Consider the following 25,386-nt stretch of genomic DNA (forward strand, 5'->3'; position numbering starts at 1 on the left):
CCACCAGACGAGGTGCGGAGACACAACACCAGACCTTCACCCGGAGCGAGCAGACCACAGGGAAGTACCACCATTAACATCTGGGTCTAGGGCTCCTTTGTGTGTCTGCTTGCTCCTCCTGTTGTCCTTCCTCCCCTCTACAGACCCAGATCCCGACCCAGCACTTGCAGCAGCCCCAGTTCCCGGTACCTGGTTCCTTTTTTTCCGGTCTCAGCACAATTCCCGGTCCAAGCCACCACACCAGCACCAACCCTGGGCACAGCCCCGACCAACCATAACTGTTCCTTTCAGCAATTGCCACCCCACCCCAGCGCAGCCCGGACCCCACCCTGTCCTCTCCCCCAACAAAAAGACACAGACACATTGTAGCCAACGTTAGTCTGTTAGCTAGGATGCTTGACATTGAGAACGTTCAGATCAACCCTACTCCTCGCTCTGAGCGCTCCAAGAGCAAAATGCTCAGAATTTACCAATGTCGAGAGCACACTCTGGTACTCCAGAATGAATTAATAAACACACCCAATTATTTCTTTCTTTCTTCAAATACTCCATATTTAGGCAAATTTAGTACGACATCTGGGAACTTTTGGCATACTAACTATATCCATACTATGACTAATAAGCATACTACATACTCAAATTACGTCACAAATAGTATGGTTAGAATGAGTATTCGAACACAGGTAGTGTCTTTTGGGACCGCATGTCGGGCACTACTTTCCCGTAGTTCTGTTAACAACGGTGAGGGCAGGCGGGAGTGAAGGACACTGGAATCCGCTACACATCAGGCGGGAGGCGGGATACGTAGCTAGCTAGCTATGACATCGTTAGACAGTGTCCTTCGCACCTGCCTGTCGGGCACTGCTTTCCCACAGTTCTGTTAATGCCGAGGGCAGGTGTTCGGCAGGAGGACGCGAAGGACACTGTGTGCTAGCTAGCTAGCATGGAGGACTCCGGTACACAGCAGGCGGGAGCAACACCGGTAGCTAGCTAGCTAGGACACAGGTAGATAGTGTCCTTCACCCCTGAAAAACATGGATAATACTATTTCCCTTTTGACCCACATTTTAATTGCTTAGACAATCAAGGGAAATCCAGAATATCAAAAGTCTCACACAAGCCTGAAGATGGCGCGCTCGAGTGGGGGTGTTCATGCAGGAACCAATGCGATGCTCGAGGAGGGCGTTCTTGCAGGAACCAATGGGATGCTCGAAGGGGGTCTGAATGTGAATGCCCACATTCAGGAGCGCCCCGAATTGCGGCACGGAATCACACACTATTGGAGAGTTTCGCATCTGCATATCACACGTGTACATGGAATTAAATATAAATTAATCACATTTCATTCTGAAATAAAATAAACAAATTAAAAGAGGATGTTCTATTCCATTGATCACAGAAAGGCACAGAAACAACAATTGAGAACTATTTAAATATTGGCAAACTTCTACTGTCTAACAGAGTGACTACGTAATGAGAGCATAATAAACAACAGTGTATTTTTACAATAGGTGATGGCAATTTATAGGTAATATTGGGAATTTTGACAAATAATGTTAAATGCATTTGGTTCATTTTAATTATAATTGTACCAGATATTCTGTTCACTTGGATATAAAGAGCATAGGAAATATGTGAGTTTTTGTCTTTATTTCATAGCAAGAACAGGGGACTTGGCTAAAGTTTACATAATAAGAGTTCTACTAAATCAATCTGTGAAATGTCTTCATACCAAAACAATATGTCACCTCACACATGTTCCCTTTGAATATTTATTCATTCACATAGACATTTTTTAAATATTTTACAACAAAATATATTCCATAAATATCCACATGTCATGCGGTAATCCTGCATTTCATGAAGAACACTGACATCACTGGCTGTATGAAGAGGTGCACTTGATTTGTTTCGCCTGGCGGGCAAGATAGGCAGAGTTAGCACCCTAGACTAGAGCCAATGGCGAATGGTACAAAAAGGGAAAAGTCAGACTACCCATGTCAGGGTCAAGGGTAAAAGGTTACGGCTGCTCCTGGGAGACACAGCGGAACCCTAGGTTAGAGGCAGAGCTGTCAGGGGTGTTCTGACTCCGTGCTGCACACCTGTACCTGTAACAGTATGACTGGAGTGGTAGAGATAGAGAGAGAGAAACAGAAAATCATACGTCAATGTACATTAGATTGATAGCAATGTGCATTAGATTGAAAGCATCCAAACCACAAAGAATATATATTTTTAAAGTGCTCATTTTGGAAAGTAGGGTTTCCTTTAGCATTCACCAATCCAGAGTTACGGCAAATCAGTGAATACGCCATAGAATATAGAACGTAGGATGGGAAGGATGTACAGTCAAATCAAAAGTTTTACAACACCTACTCATTCGAGGGTTTTTCATTATTTTTACTATTTTCTACATCGTAGAATAAGAGTGAAGACATCAAAACTATGAAATAACTAATATGGAATCATGTAGTAACCAAAAAAGTGTTACACAAATCAAAATATATTTTACATTTGAGATTCTTCAAAGTAGCCACCCTTTGCCTTGATGACAGCTTTGCGCACACTTGGCATTCTCTCAACCAGTTTCATGAGGTAGTCACCTGGAATGCATTTCAATTAACAGGTGTGCCTTGTTAAAAGTTAATTTGTGGATTTTCTTTCCTTCTTAATGCATTTGACCCAATCAGTTGTGTTGTGACAAGGTAGGGGTGGTATTTAAGAACAGCTCAAATAAGCAAAGAGAAATGACAGTCCATCATTACTTTAAGACATGAAGGTCAGTCAATCCGGAAAATGTCAAGAACTTTGAAAGTTTCTTCAAGTGCAGTCGCAAAAAACATCAAGCGCTATGACGAAACGGGCTCTCATGAGGACCGCCACAGGAAAGGAAGACCCAGAGTTACCTCTGCTGCAGAGGATAAGTTCATTAGAGTTGCCAGCCTCAGAAATTGCAACCCAAATAAATGCTTAACAGAGTTCAAGTAACAGACACATCTCAAGACTGCGTGAATCAGGCCTTCATGATCAAATTGCTGCAAAGAAACCACTACTAAAGGACAGCAATAATAAGAAGAGACTTGCTTGGGCCAAGAAACACGAGCAATGGACATTAGACCAGTGTAAATCTGTCCTTTGGTCTGATGAGTCTATATTTGAGAATTTTGGTTCCAACCTCTGTGTCTTTGTGAGACGCAGAGTAGGTGAACAGATGATCTCCTTGAAGCATGGAGGAGGAGGTGTGATGGTGCTTTGCTGGTGGCACGGTCTGTGATTTATTTAGAATTCAAGGCACACTTAACCAGCATGGCTACCACAGCACTCTGCAGCGATACGCCATACCATCTGGTTTGCGCTTGGTGGGACTGTCATTTGTTTTTCAACAGGACAATGACCCAACACACCTCCAGGCTGGGTAAGGGCTATTTGACCAAGAAGGAGAGTGATGGAGTGCTGCATCAGATGCCCTGGCCTCCACAATCACTCGACCACAACCCAGTTGAGATGGTTTGGGATGAGTTGGACCGGCAGAGTGAAGAAAAAGCAGCCAACAAGTGCCCAGCATATGTGGGAACTCATTCAAGACTGTTGGAAAAACATTCCAGCTTAAGCTGGTTGAAAGAATGCCAAGAGTGTGCAAAGCTGTCATCAAGGCAAAGGGTGGCTACTTTAAAGAATCAAAATTATAAAATGTATTTTGATTTGTTTAACACTTTTTTTGTTACTACATGATTCCAAATGTTCCATTTCATAGTTTTGATGTCTTCACTATTATTATACAATGTAGAAAATAGTAAATATAAAGAAAAACCGTTGAATGAGAAGGTGTGTCCAAACTTTTGACTGGTACTGTATTTTGAAGTATTTAAAACATAGCCAACGTTTGTTTTACAATCACAATGCCTGTTAGATTGAAGTCCTTTTCTCCTTCACATGACCCCCTCAGATGAAACAAACCCAGGTTGGTGCTTGGGAATCGTTTTGCATGCTGTCAATCGCAACACCAAAGCAACCAGAGGAGGTGGGGCTAATAGCTCAGTATACTATGGAAGAGAGCATATTGGGTCTCCCAGAGGATCACGTAGCAACTGTACCAGGAAAAGTAGAAGTATGTTTTTCCCCTTAAATCATTTCCCCCTTTGCTGTTAAGCAGGTGGAGGTTGTATACAGCACCCTGTTGTTACTAATTACAACAGTACGTTGTGTAATTCAAGCTGAAAGACTCTCTCTCGAGCTGTGGTAGCCGAGTCAGGCTATTCTACATGGGCATAGAAGTCAAACACACACCTACACACCAGAGCCGGTCTCTGAACCACCCACACACAACGCACCCCTCCATACAGAAAGGCCCACTGTACTTTTTTTTGTGTGGGTAGATCAGCTTTAATATTGCAAATAGATTGTGGTTTCCATCAATGTAATTGTCTGCATCATTTCCAATCTCCCATACATTTTTTTGTAAATATAAACTTTTTTTTGTATATATTTTCTTTATCATTTCCCCTAACCCTACCACCCCTCCCCTAATTGGAGTAAACAAATGGACAACACTTAGGCTTCTACTTCCAGCTTATACATACTATATACATTTTATGGACACAGTATATTTTACAATACTTATCTTATTCCCACTCCCATCTCTGAAGACCATCCAGTTCTGATTTCAATTTGCCATATGTTTTTCAACTATGCTTCGATATTTCACAACCTTTCTGAACCTTTCTATTCTCATAGTTTTTACATATTGTAAATTAAAGAAACATTTTTGATATGAGTATTATTAATCGATTGACTATGACTTTTTAAAATCACCCAGCAGTGCTATTTGCAGAGTTAACTCTAGATAAATGTTGTAATTCGTCAGCCATTCCTTAACCTGCAACCAAAAACAAGCTACATATTGAAAGTACCAAAACAAATGATTTAAAGATTCATTCTCTTTGCAGCAAAATCTGCAGAGCTGGGATGGTTGTATCCCACTGTACTTGATTGCACTAGGCTAAAGCAGTGGTTCCCAAACTGTGGGAGGTGCGAGGGGTCGGCAAGGAGGGCACGCCCCACAGTTTGGGAACCACTGCTTTTTTCAAAGACCGGCTAGGCTCTGGTATGTAGGTGTGTGTTTGACTTCTATAGGTGCAATTTTGAAATTGGTTAGTGCACCATTAGTTTTCCTCTTGTCATGTCAGTCATTGGATACCTTAGAGAGCAATTTATAACTTGTCAGAAATGTACAAATCAACTAGCTCATGTCAGCTAATGTTTTTTAGTTATGTTTTTTAGCCCATAGATTTTGTTATAATGTTTGAGTCACTCAAATATCACATGAATACACATTAGACATGGGGAAATGTATAGAATTGCAAGACAATTAGCTTTAAACCTGCTAAATGTTCTCTCCGCCATCAAAAGGGGTGTGAAGAGTTTGTGTCATGAACAGTGCTTGTGGCCATAGAAATAGTAATTGCATGAAGGTTACCTTATGGCACATGTAGGAGCCTCCTTTCTTCACTCGGTCTGTGCCTGATGGTGGACCTGCCTGCAAAAGGGAGGAGAAAATATCAAAACATCAAGAGGAAATCCTCACAGATGTGACATAAAAAGTGTGTGTGTGTGTATTACCGGGTTGTGCCGTTCATCTGTGGTGTGGTGTACAGTCCACCAGTCAGATGTCCACTCCCATGCATTCCCTACCATGTTGTACAGGCCATAGCCATTTGCAGGAAATGACTTCACCTGCAGACATAGAAAGATATGAGATAGATACTTTCACATTCTACACCAATAAGGAGTCCCAAATTATTGAAATAGCGTTGCAACTGTTGCATGGGAAGCGTATTAAAAAGAGCTATAAACTGATAATTAAACATCACATTTGAACATTTTAGACATGCATCACAGTATGTTTTTTTGCATGTGTAAAAACAGTGCATATATACAGAATATACACTACTGTTCAAAAGTTTGGGGTCACTAAGAAATGTCCTTATTTTTGAAAGAAAAGCACTTTTTCTGAATTGATCAGAAATACAGTGTAGACATTGTTAATGTTGTAAATGACTACTCTAGCTGGAAACGGCAGATTTGTTATGGAATATCTACATAGGCGTACAGAGAGCCTGTAATCGAACCCACAAATGCTGATGCTCTAGATACTCAACGAGTCTAAAGAAGGCCAGTTTTATTGCTTCTTTAATCAGAACAACAGTTTTCAGCTGTGCTAACATAATTGCAAAAGGGTTTTCTAATGATCAATTAGCCTTTTAAAATGATAAACTTGGATTAGCTAACACAACGTGCCATTGGAACACAGGAGTGATGGTTGTTGATAATAGGCCTCTGTACACCTATGTAGATATTCCATAAAAAGAAAATCAGCCATTTCCAGCTAGAATAGTCATTTACAACATTAACAATGTCTACACTGTATTTCTGATCAATTTGATGTTATTTTAATGGACAAAAAAATGTTTTTCTTTTAAAAACAAGGACATTTCTACGTTTTTAATGGTAGTGTATACGTCATAGAAAGTGTAACCCTGAAAGACCTGTAAAAGAATGGAGCCGATAAATCTCAGCAGCCATTGAAGTGAGACAAATGATATCAAATAGTATCATTTCATGATTACTATGCAATTCGTTAATGTTCTCAATGTTATTCATGTGATCTAGAGCAGCTGTGAGCTGCTGGTGTTGTGACATTCTAAACTTGATTATCTCTCTAATCTCCAATGACACACAGTTCCTGTTGGTAAGCAGTGGCTGAATCAGAGATCAACTTCCTGTTTCATCACAATGGACTGTGGGTAAGGGCCACCCTGACTCCCTAACATGGGAGTGAACAGACTCCCTTGAGCCCTTTGTTTTCACAGTCTTTAGTCAAGTCAGACCAATTTTACATACTGCATTTCAGTCTCATTCTCTGTCTCGGTCTCTCTCTCTCTCTGTAACTGTCTCTCCCCATCTCTTACTGGTGAGGTTTTGGTGTACCCGTCCTCTTCTGAGTTGTGTGTGGGGAACTTTCCCTGCCAGAGGTTGGCGTAGTGCTGTCCTTTAGGTTTCAGTTTGTTCCCCCACGGGTAAAGTCTGAAATACAGGAACATAGGATCAGGGCAGTGGATAAAGATAGGCACTACTAGAACTGTGCAAGGATTAAAAGGTGTACTGTAGGAATAGTGGCATATAACATATTATAATCTGTGTGGTTTAAGCCCTGAATACGGATTGGCTGAAAGCTGTGGTATATCAGATCGTATACCATGGTTATGACAAAACAAATATTTTGACTGTTTTAATTAGTGGGACTGCAGGTAGCCTAGTGGTTAGAGCGTTGGTCTAGTGACCGAAAGGTTGCAAGATCGAATCCTCGAGCTGACAAGGTAAAAATCTGTCGTTCTGCCCCTGAACAAGGCAGTTAACCCACTGTTCCTAGGCTGTCATTGTAAGATTTTGTTCTTAACTGAGTAAGAACAGCCTTTAGCCATGGTATATTGGCCATACACCACACCCCCTCAGGCCTTATGCCTTATTGCTTAAATATACTCAATCTATATATATTAGCAGTGGGGTTGTTCCCTCACACACATATTACACTACCTGTCCTGTAGGCCCCCTCTGCAGGCGTACTCCCACTCAGCCTCTGTGGGTAGTCTCTTGTGGGCCCAGGAGCAGTAGGCCACAGCGTCCTGCCACGACACATGCAGCACAGGGTGGTCCAGCCTGCTAACACAACCAGGTTAATAATAACATCATAATACATGGTAATTTAGTAGTATAGCAACACATACTGTATACTTTGTACATTTGGCTCAAGCAGGAACCAAACACACAACTTCAACCTGAGCCATAAGAACCATCAGTTTATCAACAGACCTCTACCCATCTGTGACATACAGAGACTGGTGGACACTGGATCTCATTAGAATGAGCCAGTATAGCAATGTAACTCCTACCTGTCTGTGATGCTGGAGATATGACTTTATATTGGATTCTATTAATTCTGATTAGGATGATCCAGTGTAGAGCTCTGCCTCCTACCTGCCTGTGATGCTGGAGTCGGGGCCCTCAGGGTGCCTCCAGTCTGCTCCTCTGACAGGCAACCACCAGGGGGCAGCAGCCACCTGACAACCAGGAAGTCACAACAGCTGCTATGTCACACAGGTAGACAGAACACAACTTATCAGGAACTGATGTCATGGTGGTCAGGCCACAAAAAAGCACAAACACACAGTCTAATAGTTGAGTGTGAAGGGAGGGATAGTGCTACATTCCTAAGGCAAGCTGTGTTTACACACGCTTTCACCACTTCTAAAACACTCTCCTCTCCGGGTCCCCGCTTCAACTGAATCTGCACCCCATGTCTATAGTCCACCAACAGTCTACACATAACATAAATCTCTCTCCCTCCCTCACTCCCCCCTCTCCCTCTCTCCCAACTAGTTCACAGAGAAATAGAAAGAGTGAATCGACTCCAAGGCAAAACTGTGTTTTTTACACAACTAAAAATAACAGTGTAAGATATTGGTGTCTTGACTGGAAAAAGCTGTCAACAGCCATCAAAAACATATGTGCTTTCCTAAGCCAATTCGTCAGTCACACTAAACAACTCAGCTTTGGGAGTACATCACAACAGGTTTGAATAAAAAAATGGAATAAATCATTGAATCCAACCTAATGCACAGGGATCTGTATAGTAATACTGAGGTAAAAGATACAGAGAAAAAAGCAAGAAGTTCAAACAGCAGTCCAAGTTCCAGAAGGAAAACAAAGCGTGTGAACTAGTAACCTTGCTCTCTCAATCACCATGTTAACCAGTGAGGACATCCATCTGTGACTGATTACATGCTAATGTGTGTGCCCCAATATCCTCCATCCCATGAGGACAACAGTAATTAACTTCCAGTTTTCAGAGTAAGACATGGAAAATAAGGAAGTTGTTTGTAAAGACATATCATGTTTACAGTTGGCTATGTTGAAATCATACTGTAATCTAATTTGATGACATTGAATTCCAGTACTATGTGTCAGTACGATGTGTCAGTACGATGTGTGTGTGTGTGTGTGTGTGTGTGTGTGTGTGTGTGTGTGTGTGTGTGTGTGTACCTTTAACAGTTACTGGCATTATATCAAATAAAATGCTATTTGTCACATGCACCGAATACAACAGGTGTAGACCTTACAGTGAAATGCTTACTTACAAGCCCTTAACCAACAATGCAGTTTTAAGAAAATACAAACAATTAAATAGTAGCAGTAAATAACAATAGGGAGGCTATATACAGGGGGTACCAGTACAGAGTCAATGTGACTCTGTTTAGAAGCCTCTTGGACCTAGACTTGGCGCTCCGGTACCGCTTGCCGTACGGTAGCAGAGAGAACAGTCTATGACTATGGTGGGTGGAGTCTGACAATTTCTGGGCCTTCCTCTGACACCGCCTGGTATAGAGGTCCTGGATGGCAGGAAGCTTAGCCCCGGTGATGTAAATGGCCGTACGCACTACCCTCTGTAGTGCCTTGTGGTTGGAGGATGAACAGTTGCCATACCAGGCAGTGATGCAACCCAGCAGGATGCTCTCGATGGTGCAGCTGTAAAACCTTTTGAGGATCTGAAGACCAATCATACTGATTCCCTCTCGTATACTCCATGGTGAGAGAGTTCCACTATACAGTCTAAATGACATGTACTACCCCAGGGAGAATTACTTGGCTGTCTGCTGTGGAGCGGAGTGAACGCTGCTCAATAATTAAACCAGAGGGCAGTCACCTCTCTATACAGGCTTCAAAGCATCATCAAAGGAGACTGATAAAATGGGGGTCTATTGGAATGCCATCAGATGACAGAATGAGAAACCACAACATTGCCTCTCCATGGGCCGTAGACTAACTTTAGACACATGCTCATTGATGCAAAAAATTGGAGTAATGCACATGGAACTCAAGTTAGGGCCCTGTGTGTGCAGGACTAAAACAGCTATGAAAACAAGACGTAGGCTATACTAGCCTGGACGCCTGTATTTTCTTTAGCCAACTCCTGTATCGCTTTTGTCTAGGAAGGAGCATTGTTGAATGCAGAAACAGTCACGCTAGCACCTAGGTTAGATGTAAACAACCCTTAAAGAAGTTTACAATAGAACATTGAATGCAGCCGTCACTTCATTTCATCAGTATGATGGATGCACAATACATATCCCTTGCCTTGGGAGAATTAAATGTATCTTCCTATCTTTTTTGCTCCGAAGGGTACTTACTGCCTGGGATATCTGGCTTTTGACCTCCTCACTCAACACCCCCTCGAACACAAACGAATCTCCAAACCTCTCTGCCTGTAGGAATACACAGTGGGGAGGGAGAAGTGACAGCATCTTAGAACAATAAATCAGAGACGGAAGGGAGCAATCACTTCTATAGAGTGACATCTGTCAGCATGGCTGTCTCAGAGTAAACCACAATTCCACGTGTGAGGCAATGTATGTTTTCATGTTTGTAATTCATTTGTAACACTCCTGACACTACTTCTGTCTTTGACCAGCAGGTCTCCATTAAGAAAAAGAAACACTTAATATCAATAAGACTAATCTCAATAAAGTCAGTTACATTTTAAAAACCTACCTCAGTGATGTAGCCCGTGGCATTGATGAAGCTCTGGAAGTGGCGGTTGCTGACCTCATGAGCGTCCATGTAGAAATGGTCCAGGTGCACCCTCCTCTGGGGACCCTCCCCGTCCTGAGGGATGCCAGGATTGTCTGTACCCATCAGGAACTCCCCTCCTGGGATCAGGACCATCTACAGGCACACAACAGGACCATCAGACAACAGACACACACATCTACAAACAGACACATCAGGACCATTTTTTACATTTACATTTAAGTCATTTAGCAGACGCTCTTATCCAGAGCGACTTACAAATCAACAGACACACATCAGGACCATCAACAGGCACACACTAGGACCATCAGACACACACACACACACACACACACATCAGGACCATCAACAGACACACACCAGGACCATCAACAGACACACACCAGGACCATCAACAGACAACAAACACACATCTGGACCATCAACAGACAACATAAACACATCTGGACCATCAACAGACACACACCAGGACCATCAACAGACACACACCAGGACCCTCAACAGACACACACCAGGACCCTCAACAGACACACACCAGGACCATCAACAGACAACAGACACACACCAGGACCATCAACAGACAACAGACACACACCAGGACCATCAACAGACAACGGGCACACATCAGGACCATCAACAGAAAACAGACACACATCAGGACCATCAACAGACACACATCAGTACCATCAACAGACACACATCAGTACCATCAACAGACACACATCTGTAACATCAACAGACACACATCTGGACCATCAACAGACACACATCTGGACCATCAACAGACAACATAAATTGTTCTAGAACCATATGATAGACACCAGAACTATGTACAGACACCACCTACACAGACATATTTAGAACAGGGATGGGCAGCTTTGGTGGGGGTGAGGGCCACAAAAAATGTAACTCATCATGAGCTGCAGCAGTTGCTCGCGGGTCTGCGAGCAACTGCCATGATGTTGCAGTTTTAAAGCAAGTTTGCTGCAATTCTACACTTTTTTGGGGGGGGTAGAGTTAATTTCGTGCAATCCTACACATTTTGCCATTGGACGGAGTGTTCTTATAGGAGACCTTATACTTTTTGTTCTATGAGATAATATCAGTCAGTTAACATGACCTTAAAAAATTAGCTGTTGAAGACTCTTATATAACAAAATGGAAAATATATCCTAACCCTGTGTTACTACAGACCTTATTTTCGGCGTTAATCCAAAAAACCCTACAAAAACGCCATTAATTTCCTCATAGGCTTTGTACAAAGAACCATTGCGGAGTGAGTGCCTACATAAAGAGTCCATTACTATTTAACGTTATCTCTATAACGATGTGAACGCTTGATAGAATACCTGACTACGAGTATCTGATTCTTCCCCATTCGTCTGAGTGTCTGTATGCCTTTCATTTGACTTTTTCGAGTATTTGACAGAAGGGTTTTCTGTTATTATGGAGCTTTCCTTCTCGATATCCACAACTGCATCTCTCTTCAGGTTGTGGCAGCCACAGCTCGAGCTCTCTGCCGCCAGCGGAACGATCGTCTCAGGTTCTACGCCGACGGAGAGTCCTGGCTTGCTTTGAACACACAGCACATCATCTTTGACATTCAGGTAAAATAAGAAAAACACACAATAAAGCAACATTGTTGCACCATTCAGCTCAAGACCACTTGTTTTTGGACAGAGCCATGCTTCCGCATTATCAATCACGTGATCAGTCAGCTGATAACTGTAAGGTTGCAACTCTGTACCGTAAACATATAGGCTATCATTTCAGCATACTCATGATTTACAATGTGTGTCATAATGTTTGTGTATAGTTCTTGATTTAAATTTGAATTGCATTTCCTCCAGCAGTGTCTAAAGTTTGGAGAAGTTTCTTTAAATAACGCGCAATGCTCACCACACTTTGGGAGTTGTAGTCATAAATATGCTTTCTGTTTTGTTAAGTATCCGAAGGAATAATTCAAGAAACAACATTTCCCAGAAACCAGTACTGGTATATAATTTTCTGAGGGACTTACAGACCTTCAAGCGGGGACGAGCGCTCATGTAGCGAACGAACGGAAGGCAAGGTGATTGGATTGAGCTGTCAAAAAAATCTTTGGATTCTACTCGCCGACTGAATCTCCGTCCTATGGATTAGTTGAAAGCGGTATATCGCTGCTATGCTCTCCCGTTGACCCAGCCTCGCGCGTCGCTCCCAACCTCTTACCACAGCGAAGGTAAAGTTGACCACAACTCTGTACAGTTTGCGGGAGCATCCCCGCCTCTTAAATATGTATTGCTTGTGGCGAGGGAAGAAGCGCAACAATGTATCTGCCTCCTCATGAACGGCCAGTCATGATTTTCTGCACCGACGCTGATTAAACAACCCCCCCCCCCGATGAGAAACACGGTTTTGGCAGTCTGATATGACATATAATATAATTGAACAATTGAAGCAACGCAAGTGGTCAAACTGTAGACTACTCGTTCCATAGATGTGCTGAAGCTCAGTAAAGTTCAAGTGATGTCATACACTATCCCGTTTTGAAAGAAGACAGATAGATAAATATGGATTTGTGCCGGCAGTTTGTATGTTTCTAAGATGACTGCTCTGAAACTAGGCCTTGAGATCAGCCTCATTATACTCACTCCTGGGGGATGTTGCAGTGTAGGCAAATAATACGTATGTGTGTAGGCTACTAGACTCGCACAGTAGGAACTCTGTATACTGAAATGTCACCAATGTGAGTCGGGACTCAGTAGGTGCAGCATGTTCCAGGAGTTTTTCTCTACCAACCACATGATCAGGAAGAACTCTAGTCCCCATTGGCAGCCTATAGTTAGAGTCTGGAGTTTTTCCTGGACAGGTCAAATCAAATGTTATTTGACACATACATGTGTTTAGCAGATGTTATTGCGTGTGTAGCGAAATGCTTGTGTTTCTAGCTCCACCAGTGCAGTAATATCTAACAAGTAATATCTAACAATACACACAATTGAAAGTAAAAGAATGGAATTAAGAATATATAAATATTTGGATGAGCGATGTCAGTGGCAGACCAAGATGCAGTATAATAGGATAGAATACAGTATATACATATGAGATGAGTAATGCAAAATATGTATACGTTATAAAAGTGACTAGCGTTCCAATTATTAAAAGTGATCAGTGATTTCAAGTCTATGTATATAGGCAGCAGCCTCTGTGCTAGTGATGGCTATTTAACAGTCTGATGGCCTTGAGATTTATGTTTTTCAGTCTCTCTGTCCCAGCTTTGATGTACCTGTACTGACCTCGCCTTCTGGAGCATAGCGGGGTAAACGGGCAGTGGCTCGGGTGGTTGTTGTCCTTGATGATCTTTTTGGCCTTCCTGTGACATCGTGTCCTGGAGGGCAGGTAGTTTGCACCCGGTGATGAGTTGGGCAGACCGCACCACCCTGCAAATCCTCCTACTACCTCTCCTGCTACCTCTCCTCAGCTAAAAACAAATGTTCCCACAAATTTAGAGAACATTCCCTTAAGTCTCATTAGGTAGGTAATTAATTAATGTTGTCATATGAATGTTCCTGTGATGTGCAAGGAATGTTTCCAAGAGACCATTCCCTGAGTGTCAAATATAACTTACCCAGAACATGGTTACCATGTTTTCAGAATTGAAGATAAGAATATTGTAGATGTGTTTCATGGGAGTGTTAAAAGAACATTCATGCGTCCAGTTTTCTGTGGTCAGTAGCCTCAGTTTCCAGGCTTCCTAACTGTTCGTGATGTACGAGACATGGGGGCATGGTAAGGACTGGCTCTTAAGGGTCTAAACACAGCATAGGACACAGCTTTACTCACTGGGCACTGTAAAACCTGCAGTACAGTAACTATGCACTACTAGAGTCCAGACCATGTGTCATCCCAAGATGTCATACATTGTATTCTAACCACTGACCAGACTTGGGGTAACTTCCTTTACAATTCAGTCCAAGTCCAATAGAAAGTAATGGGCTGTTTTCACTTACTTCCCTGAATTGACTGAATTGAAAGGGGATTGAATCCAACCCTGATTGTAATCCAGCCTGGGTCAGTGTTACAATAACACACAGTGACACCATAGAATTTGTTGAACTGATGGGTCTGTCACTCCCTCCACCATATAGCCCAGAGCAGGTCTAATAACCACAGGTGCATGGCCTTCCTGTTTCTCTCTGCCTCTCCTAATCATTAACTGTTTACCCCACACACACACACCAGGCTGGAGCATCAGATAGTGCCTGGCCCCATGCAAATCTTCCTGCTACCTCCCTCTCTGGTATTTCTCCTCAGCTAACAACAAACTTTCCCACAACTTGAGAGAATGTTCCCTTACGGGCCTCATTAGGTAATTAACTAATGTTGTCATAGGAATGTTCCTGTGACGTGCAATGAATGTTTCCAAGAGACCATTTCCTGAGTGTCAAATAGAATATACCCAGAACATGGTTACAATGTTCTCACAATATAAGATATTCATGTTCTAGACACACTTCATGGTAACGTTGAAGAACGTGCATGTGTCCAGTTTTCTGTGGATTAGGAGAATATTCCATCAACGTCAAACTAAACATACACAGAACATGGTTGCCATGTTCTCAGAATATAAGATATTAATGTTCTAGACACTTTTCATGGGAAGGTTGCTGTGTATCAGTTGTCAGGATTGTCCCCCCCCCCCCCCCCATTGTTACAGTTGCTGAGCCGATCAAGGTCCTGATTGGTGGACCACTTATCCATTCATATCTTTTTGTCTTTTGGCAAGGTTAGGGATTACCACACACAGTGCTTTTAACGTACATATTTGACATTGTGAATTTATTTATTTTTAATCTTGTCTCATCGCTGCAACTCCCCAAAAGGCAAAGGTTGAGTCATGCCTCCTCCGAAACATGACCCACCAAACTTAACACCCACCCGCCAGCCACACTAATGTCAGAGGCAACACCATTCAACTTACAACAGAGAGTCAGCTTACAGGTGTCTGGTCCGCCACAAGGAGTCACTAGAGCACAATGAGCCAAGTTAAGCCCCCCCCCAGCCAGACCCTCCCCTAACCTGGACAATTGTGCGCCGCCCTATAGGATTCCCGATCACGGCTGGTTATGATACAGCCCAGGTCTGTAGTGACTCCTCTAGCACTGCGATGCAGTGCCTTAGACTGCTGTGCCACTCGGGAGGCCCACATTGTGCATTTTCATAGTAATTATTATTCAACATGACCTCACCTGGGATTTGAACTCACAACCTCTTGATTCACTGTACTCCAATCATCCCGCTATGCCACCATGTCAGGTATCGGTTAATCAGACTATTCTCATTATTTATTTGATTTACTTATTTCAGCAATTTAAGAGCTTTCAGAATAGTTGTATAATGTTGGTGGGGCATGTTAACCTGTTTTTAATGATACTCTTGAATCACTATGATCAATTCAAATAAAATAAATTCTTCAGTATACTTTTAACAGAGATGAGATTTACTTTAAAGTGCATTCACCCTATTGCTTACTCCTATCAAGTGGTTTCATCTACATGAGGGGTTAGGGTTTCTTTTGGCCATGGCTGTAATATATTGGCCTAATAAGCACATGCCATAGAGAGATCCCTTATTGGGCATTCGTCATCATTGGTGCTGGTGGCCTGGGTTCGAGACCCGCTAGGGTAATCACCCTACTCTCACATTCTTAGCAATATACTCTAAGTCAGTTAATGTCATTATTTGGCAACAGTTACAACGCGCCTGTCTGATACAGTTGAAGTCGGAAGTTTACATACACTTAGGTTGGAGTCATTAAAACACATTTTTCAACCCCTCCACACATTTCTTGTTAACAAACTATAGTTTTGTCAAGTCGGTTAGGACATCTACTTTGTGCATGACACAAGTAATTTTTCCAACAATTGTTTACAGACAGATTATTTCACTTAGAATTCACTGTATCAGAATTCCAGTGGATCAGAAGTTTACATATACTTAGTTGACTGTTCCTTTAAACAGCTTGGAAAATTCCAGAAAATGATGTCATGGCTTTAGAAGCTTCTGATAGACTAATTGACATCATTTGAGTCGTGGGATGTATTTCAAGGCCTACCTTCAAACTCAGTGCCTCTTTGCTTGACATCATGGGGAAAATCAAAAGAAATTTAGCCAAGACCTCAGAAAAATGATTGTAGACCTCCACAAGTCTGGTTCATCCTTGGGAGCAATTTCCAAACGTCTGAAGATACCACGTTCATCTGTACAAACAATAGTACGCAAGTATAAACACCATGGGACCACGCAGCCGTCATACCGCTCAGGAAGGAGATGCGTTCTGTCTCCTAGAGATGAACGTACTTTGGTGCGAAAAGTGCAAATCAATCCCAGAACAACAGCAAAGGACCTTGTGAAGATGCTGGAGGAAACGGGTACAAAAGTATCTGTATCCACAGTAAAATGAGTCCTATATCGACATAGCCTGAAAGGCCACTCGGCAAGGAAGAAGCCACTGCTCCAAAACCGCCATTAAAAAAGCCAGACTGCGGTTTGCAACTGCACATGGGGACAAAGATCGTACTTTTTGGAGAAATGTCCTCTGGTCTGATGAAACAAAAATATAGCTGTTTGGCCACAATGACCATCGTTATGTTTGGAGTAAAAAGGGGGATGCTTGCAAGCCGAAGAACACTTTCCCAACCGTGAAGCACGGGGGTGGCAGCAGCATGTTGTGGGGGTGCTTTGCTGCAGGAGGAACTGGTGCACTTCACAAAATAGATAGCGTCATGAGGAAGGACAATTATGTGGATATATTGATGCAACATCTCAAGACATCAGTCAGGAAGTTTGGTTGCAAATGGGTCTTCCAAATGGACAATGACCCCAAGCATACTTCTAAAGTTGTGGCAAAATGCCTTAAGGACAACAAAGTCAAGGTATTGGAGTGGCCATCATAAAGCCCTGACCTCTATCCTATAGAAAATATGTGGGCAGAACTGAAAAAGCGTGTGCGAGGAAGGAGGCCTACAAACCTGACTCAGTTACACCAGCTCTGTCAAGAGGAATGGGGCAAAATTCACCCAACTTATTGTGGGAAGCTTGTGGAAGGCTGCCCAAAACGTTTGACACAATTGAACATTTTTTTTAAAGGCAATGCTACCAAATACTAATTGAGTATATGTAAACGTCTGACCCACTGGGAATGTGATGAAAGAAATAAAAGCTGAAATCAATCATTCTCTCCACTATTATTCTGACATTTCACATTCTTAAAATAAAGTGGTGATCCTAACTGACCTAAGACCGGGAATTGTTACTAGGATTAAATGTCAGGAATTGTGAAAAACTGAGTTTAAATGCATTTGGCTAAGGTGTATGTAAACTTCTGACTTCAACTGTATACTGTAATTAAAATGAGTTTCTTAATCACATATGTTGGTTTTACATGGTATATGTGGTGTAGATTTAAAGGATACTGTTTTCTTTATAGAATGAGTAAATACTGATAATTTGCGGTAGTGTAAATGTGGTCATAATTTGTGCTCAAGGGGAAATCCTAGAGATGCCCATCTCTCAGTAAGAAACTCATTTTAATTAGATCTGAAGGTGTGTTGTAATTGATACCAAATAATGGCATCATATCAAATTGTATTTGTCACATGCACCGAATACAACAGGTGTAGACCTTACCGTATTTCGCTAAGAATGTGAGAGTAGGGTGATTTCCCCTAGCAGGTCTCAAACCCAGGCCACCAGCACCAATGACCAACACCCTAACCACTTTCCCAATAAAGGATAGGCCTTGCTTATTGGGCCAGTATAGTTAGGCCCTGTCCTGTCCAGAAGAAGCACTAACCCCTCCTCCCTAGGCACTTGTGTAGATCTGAAACAACTTGATAGGTGTAAGGTTGTAAGCAGTCAGGTGAATGCACTTCGAAGTACACCTCAGCTATGTTAAAAGTACACTTTTAAAAAAAAAGCTTTTATTGATCATAGTGATTCAGGAGTATCATTAAAATAGGTTAACATGCTCCCCCAACATGAGACAACTATACTGAATGCCCTTAAATTGCTGAAATAAGTAAGTCAATCAAAGATGAGAATAGTCAGATTAACCGAGACATGACACTGACATGGTGGCGTAGCAGGAAGATCGGCGTACCATAAACCAGGAGGTTGTCTGTTTTTAAATCCCAGGTGAGGACTGTTGAATAACAATTACTGTATAAATGATCATGCACAATGTATTCATGTAGGTCAAGTATGTAAATTGAAACACTATGTTCAAAGCACTGTGTGAGTATCTCTATCCTTGCCAACAGACAAAGCTATGAATGGATCAGTTGTTCACTAATCAGGGCCTCGATTGGCTGGACAATAGTAACAAGGTGTGATGTTTAGTGAAACGTATGGGGAGAACGTTTCTTTGGGACCATCAGGCGACGTCCTGACAGCGCATATATATATATATAGCGCAAATTGGCCAGTCTTACCTGGTGTTGATTTGTCAGTGTACCATTTCAATTGTTGATTCAGCAGTTAAATTTAACTCTGTAAGACATTATCACTCAGTGGTGTAAAAGAACCCCAGTGTTGGTGTTAATAACCAGTGTTGAGTGTGAAAGTGCCATTGTGTCAGTTTTACTCTGTGGAGAGTAAAACATTCCCATCAAAACCACCGCCATCATTATCAGATTTGCCAGCACGCTGTACTGCAAGATAGACATTTTTAGGATTGTTTTTAATATCTGTGTTTTTGCATTTACATTGATTCATCTTGTGTTACACAAAGATAAATAACAAAGATTTTTCAAATCTAGTCTAATCAGTTAGATTTATTGCACCCATTACTGAAATGTTTCCAGCTGTTGGATGTCCTAACTGTCTGGATTCCAATAGGAATTATACATCACTTTGCAAACCTGCATAATGTGTAAATCAGGAGGTTCCTAACACCGTTGTGTTAGGGTAAACCTTGGTCATCAAAGTAAGGCCTTATGATATATTTAATGTATTGTCCTAAAGAGTTTTAATAATACATTTAATCTCCAGTAAGAACTCACTTGAAATCCACAGGACTGAAACTTCTTCTTCGGGTTTTATGGCGGACTACAACCCAAAAATGTGTAATGCAGCCACCAACTGGACAGGGTTGGGGGAAAAAAGTACAAAGAAAATCCATACTTGATGGGAAAACTAACCCAAATGAAAATAGTACATTGACAAAAACAAAACTCCCACTTCTTCCTTCCTTCCTTCAAATCTCCATATTTCCCTTCTCAGGCTCTAGGGCCTGAGAGAGTGGTAAAGCTTGTGACAATACTCCATGCAACTCCTCTGCCGAGAAGTTTTTCAGTCCCAGGAACCCTCCGCCGCATCCACAATGATATCTATTTTTCTGTACTTCGTCTCCACCTTGGCAGTGCCATTAATCTCCATAGCTATAAAGGCCACAAAGTCCACCTTCTTAACCTCCTGTGTCCTACTGGTAAAAGGCAACACATTCAGCCTACAGTGAAGGCCTATCCACCACCATGGACTCTTTGGGAGCACCATTCGAACCCTCAACCCTTTTAACAGCTGATACATAAGAAATGCTCTGGACAGCCCTTGCTTTGGCAGAACTAAAAATGAACAAGTTCAACAAGCATGTCTCTGTCACGAACAAGTACCTGTCATTGGTGGTAACTCTGCAATTCACTCAAAGGCGCACTTGAAAATGATATTGGGGCGTGGCTTTCATGTTGTTATGGCCACCCTTGAGTGGAAGTGTTGTACCAGTTTAAGTTGTCTATGGTTATGTTAACTGAGTTTGAGCTTGTCTACTGTCAGTGCTGAAGTCTTTGTAAATGATTACATAAGAGCATTTGGCAGTGAAGACTTGTACCTATTGTTGCAATGTCCTTAATTCAACATTAGCGATATTGTGAAGTGATACGGACCTCTTTACATAATTGTAAAAAAATACTATTTGAGGTGTTATTGCATACACCATTGGTGTAAACTACACTGCTCAAAAAAATAAAGGGAACACTAAAATAACATCCTAGATATGAATGAATGAAATAATCTTATTAAATACTTTTTTCTTTACATAGTTGAATGTCCTGACAACAAAATCACAGAAAAATAATCAATGGAAATCCAATTTATCAACTCATGGAGGTCTGGATTTGGAGTCGCACTCAAAATTAAAGTGGAAAACCACACTACAGGCTGATCCTACTTTGATGAAATGTCCTTAAAACAAGTCAAAATGAGGCTCAGTAGTGTGTGGCTTCCACGTGCCTGCATTAGGAGGAACCCAGGGCCAACCGCACCAGTATATGGTCTCACAAGGGGTCTGAGGATCTCATCTCGGTACCTAATGGCAGTCAGGCTACCTCTGGCGAGCACATGGAGGCCCCCCAAAAATGCCATCCCACACCATGACTGACCCACCGCCAAACCGGTCATGCTGGAGGACGTTGCAGGCAGCAGAACGTTCTCCACGGCGTCTCCAGACTCTGTCACGTCTGTCACATGTGAGAGCACAGGGTGCCAGTGGCGAATTTGCAAATCTTGGTGTTCTCTGGCAAATGCCAAACGTCCTGCACGGTGTTGAGCTGTAAGCACAACCCCCACCTGTGGATGTCGGGCCCTCATACCACCCTCATGGAGTCTGTTTCTGACCGTTTGAGCAGACACATGCACATTTGTGGCCTGCTGGAGGTCATTTTGCAGAGCTCTGGCAGTGCTCCTCCTGCTCCTCCTTGCACAAAGGCGGAGGTAGCGGTCCTGCTGCTGGGTTGTTGCCCTCCTGCGGCCTCCTCCACGTCTCCTGATGTACTGGCCTGTCTCCTGGTAGCGCCTCCATGCTCTGGACACTACGCTGACACACACAGCAAACCTTCTTGCCACAGCTCGCATTGATGTGCCATCCTGGATGAGCTGCACTACCTGAGCCACTTGTGTGGGTTGTAGACTCCGTCTCATGCTACCACTAGAGTGAAAGCACCGCCAGCATTCAAAAGTGACCAAAACATCAGCCAGGAAGCATAGGAACTGAGAAGTGGTCTATGGTCACCACCTGCAGAACCACTCCTTTATTGGGGGTGTCTTGCTAATTGCCTATAATTTCCACCTGTTGTCTATTCCATTTGCACAACAGCATGTGAAATTTATTGTCAATCAGTGTTGCTTCCTAAGTGGATAGTTTGATTTCACAGTGTGATTGACTTGGAGTTACATTGTGTTGTTTAAGTGTTCCCTTTATTTTTTTGAGCAGTGTATATACACTTCCTAGTGTTCAAAATTCCATATGAGGTGTTATTGCATAACACTGGCAAAGTGTAACAGCGTCAGCACTAAGCACAGTGTTGATTTAACACTGAAAAGTGTGGACCCGTATAGACACTGACCAAGTGTTACATTTAACAGTGTCATAAATCAGGTTTCCATCCAAGCTTTTTATGCGAGTAAAGTACATGTCGGATAAAAAATGTCATGACCGGCCTGATGGAAACAGCACACTTTTCTCTAAACTTTCCAAATGTCGACAAAACAAAATATTCTAGGCAAGGTGGGATCTTTTTGTCAGTAAAATTATGTGAGAAATGTAGGTGGAAATACTTATGATGGTTACTATAGCAATATTTGCATATATCAAAATAATAAACTTGGAGTCACGCATTGACATGTGTGGTCCTTTAACTACGAATGGTCAGGAATCATGCTGTTTATTAGGCTACAGAGGAAATAAGTTCCGATGAACTTCACAGGGTGGTGAAAGTGCAAGGTTATGAGTTTGTTGCTCCTTTCCAATACATATCGAGGGTTTTATTTTGGTGACATGATAATCTGTGCTTGGCTGCTGTTTGACAAATAAAAATATTCTTAATTGTTTGTCCATAATAATAATCTCATGTGAGCTCTAGCTGGAGCGCACGTGCCAATACCAGAATGGGCACACTTTATAACACACTTTTTTTGTGAGACAACCATCAGTAGAGTGAAAATGCAATAGAAACCCATTTAACTTGTATCTTTTTATACGGTACATGGGAATTTAACATCAAAAGTTATTCTTATGTGCACTACGTCATTATGCACAGGATTTTATCTGCAACAAGTCAGTTTGATGTGAAAGTGCGCATATTATTTTTATGCGGATTTTATAATATTTACATGAAAATCTGTTGTCAATTGGATGAAAACCTAGCTAGTGTTGATTTAACACTGGAGAATTTGCTGTGCAGAAATGTTCTTGAAATGTGTCTAGACTACTTTTAATATCTTCTGTTCTGAGAACATGGTAACCATGTTCTGTGCATATTTGGCGGGAATATTCTCCTAACCCACAGAAAATTTTACACAAATGTTCTTGCGTTGTTCTCATGAAACGTGTCATGAACAATATCTTCTGAGAACATGGCAACCATGTTCTGTGTATGTTTGGCGGGACGTTGATGGACTTCTCTCCTTACCCACAGAACTGGACAGGTGAATGTTATTCAAAGTCCCATGAAATGTGTCTAGAACATTCAAATTGTACATTTTGAGAACATGGTAACCACGTTCTGGGTCTGTTGTGTTTGACATTAAGAGAATGTTTTCCTAACTCTAATGCCAAAACATGCAAAAAAGGTTCCCAGAAGGTTTTTGCTAACATATATAGAATGTTCTTCTAACTAATGGAAAACTGGACACTCAAACATTAGGGGAACATTACGGGTTAACATTACAAAAACGTTCTCTCTGCCTAAAATTGTTAGCTGGGAAGACATAACAAAAATGAAGACTCACAAATATCACTCTTTGGGTCCTGGGTTATTCCTGACCGTGTGACCTGCCCAGTTCAGAAATGTTGTTTTTTTTCTCTCCATTTAAAAAAAAAAAATGTGTGTTGTGATTTTATTTGTAGCAGTACTTCTCCTTGCCTCTCCTCTCCTCCAGGTGTGGCCCTGTGTGTGTGTGTGTGTGAGACATGTCGGATAAGATGTCCAGTTTCCTACACATCGGGGACATCTGCTCCCTGTATGCAGAGGGCTCCACCAACGGCTTCATCAGCACTCTGGGGTGAGTTCATTTCACCTATCCCTTTTATCCTTTAGCTATTATCACTGATTGGCAAACATGGATACTATCTATTGTAGTCATTTTAGATGGTGCCTATATCTTTCCCATTCATTTGGGATGGAGGAATCACTGAAATGTGGCTACAGGAACATTAGATAATTTACTTAATTAGATATGAATGTAAGTCAACACAATTTTTCACTTTGAGCACCTGCCCCTCAAGGTCTGTGCACGGTCCTGAGTGATCAAATCAAATTGTATTTGTCACATGAGCCGAATACAACAGGTGTAGACCTTACAGTGAAATGCTTACTTACAAGCCCCTAACCAACAATGCAGTTAAAAAAAAAAATGCAGATAAGAATAAGAGATTAAAGTAACAAGTAATTAAAGAGCAGCAGTAAAATAACAATAGCGAGACTATATACAGGGGGTGCCGATATAGGGTCAATGTGCGGGGGCACCGGTTAGTTGAGGTAGTATGTACATGTAGGTAGAGTTATTAAACTAACTATGCATAGCTGACAACCGAGATTAGCAGTGGTGTAAAGGGGGGGCAATGCAAATAGTCTGGGTAGCCATGTTTTTAGACATTTAGGAGTCTTATGGCTTGGGCGTAGAAGTTGTTTAGAAGCCTCTTGGACCTAGACTTGGTGCTCCGGTACCGCTTGCCGTGCGGTAGCAGAGAGAACAGTCTATGACTTGGGTAGCTGGAGTCTTTGAAAATTGTTAGGGCCTTCCTCTGACACCGCCTGGTATAGAGGTCCTGGATAGCAGGAAGCTTGGCCTCAGTGATGTACTGGGCCGTTGGCACTACCCTCTGTAGTGCCTTGCGGTCGGAGACCGAGCAGTTGCCATACCAGGCCGTGATGCAACCAGTCAGGATGCTCTCGATGGTGCAGCTGTAGAACCTTTTGAGGATCTGAGGACCCATGCCTAATCTTTTTAGTCACCTGAGGGGGAATAGGTTTTGTTGTGCCCTCTTCACAACTGTCTAGGTGTGCTTGGACCATATTCGTGTGTTGGTGATGTGGACACCAAGGAACTTGAAGCTCTCAATCTGCCCCACTGCAGCCCCGTCGATGAGAATGGGGGCGTGGTCAGTCCTCTTTTTTTCTGTAGTCCACAATAATCTCCTTTGTCTTGATCACGTTGAGGGAGAGGTTGTTGTCCTGGCACCACACGGCCAGGTCTGACCTCCTCCCTATAGGCTGTCTCATCGTTGTCGGTAATCAGGCCTACCACTGTTGTGTCATCTGCAAATTTTATGATGGTGTTGGAGTCGTGCCTGGCCGTGCAGTCATGCGTGAACAGGGAGTACAGGAGGGGACTGAGCACGCACCCCTGAGGGGCCCCTGTGTTGAGGATCAGCGTGGCGGCTGTGTTGTTACTTGCACTTACCACCTGGGGTGGCCCGTCAGGAAGTCCAGGATCCAGTTGCAGAGAGAGGTGTTAAGTCCCAAGGTCCTTAGCTTATTGATGAGCTTTGAGGGCACTATGGTGTTGAGTGCTGAGCTGTAGTCAATGAATAGCATTCTCACATAGGTGTTCCTTAGTCCAGGTGGGAAAGGGCAGTTTGGCGTGCAAGAGATTGCATCATCTATTGGGGCGGTATGCAAATTGGACTGGGTCTAGGGTTTCTGGGATGATGATGTTGATGTGAGCCATGACCAGCCTTTCAAAGCCCTTCATGGCTACAGACGT

The 25,386-nt window shown here is 42.4% G+C and overlaps 2 protein-coding genes across 4 annotated transcripts in view; one reads left to right on the top strand and one right to left on the bottom strand.

Moving 5' to 3' along the window:
• Positions 1-1,320: 1,320 nt before the first annotated feature.
• sumf1 (sulfatase modifying factor 1) lies at positions 1,321-12,365 on the bottom strand. Of its 2 annotated transcripts, none has more exon segments than NM_001140135.1 (9): positions 1,321-2,122; positions 5,477-5,536; positions 5,620-5,733; positions 6,969-7,083; positions 7,594-7,716; positions 8,035-8,117; positions 10,245-10,319; positions 10,606-10,779; positions 11,994-12,331. In NM_001140135.1, coding segments are annotated over 9 exon segments (1,137 nt in total). In that variant the 5' UTR covers positions 12,285-12,331; the 3' UTR covers positions 1,321-2,020.
• A 252-nt stretch (positions 12,366-12,617) lies between these two features.
• LOC106565476 (inositol 1,4,5-trisphosphate-gated calcium channel ITPR1) overlaps positions 12,618-25,386 on the top strand; it is a 170,467-nt gene continuing 157,698 nt past the window's right edge. For both annotated transcript variants that reach the window (XM_014132696.3, XM_014132698.3), the window contains exons 1-2: positions 12,618-12,865; positions 23,560-23,682. In XM_014132696.3, coding sequence (XP_013988171.1) covers positions 23,591-23,682 — 92 coding nt within the window. In that variant the 5' untranslated portion in view covers positions 12,618-12,865; positions 23,560-23,590. The remainder of the gene's footprint in view (positions 12,866-23,559; positions 23,683-25,386) is intronic.

Source organism: Salmo salar, chromosome 12, assembly GCF_965601325.2.
Source record: "Salmo salar chromosome 12, fSalSal1, whole genome shotgun sequence".
Classification (NCBI taxonomy): Eukaryota; Metazoa; Chordata; class Actinopteri; order Salmoniformes; family Salmonidae; genus Salmo; species Salmo salar.

Coding starts and splice junctions, on each gene's coding strand:
- sumf1 (XM_014132276.3), bottom strand. CDS start 12,284: ATGTTGCTTTATTGTGTGTTTTTCTTATTTTACCTGAATGTCAAAGAT. Junction 10,780..11,993: donor AATCAGATACTCGTAGTCAG/GTATTCTATCAA, acceptor GTGTGCCTGTAG/ATGGTCCTGATCCCAGGAGG. Junction 7,084..7,593: donor AGAGGGGGCCTACAGGACAG/GTAGTGTAATAT, acceptor CCTGTATTTCAG/ACTTTACCCGTGGGGGAACA.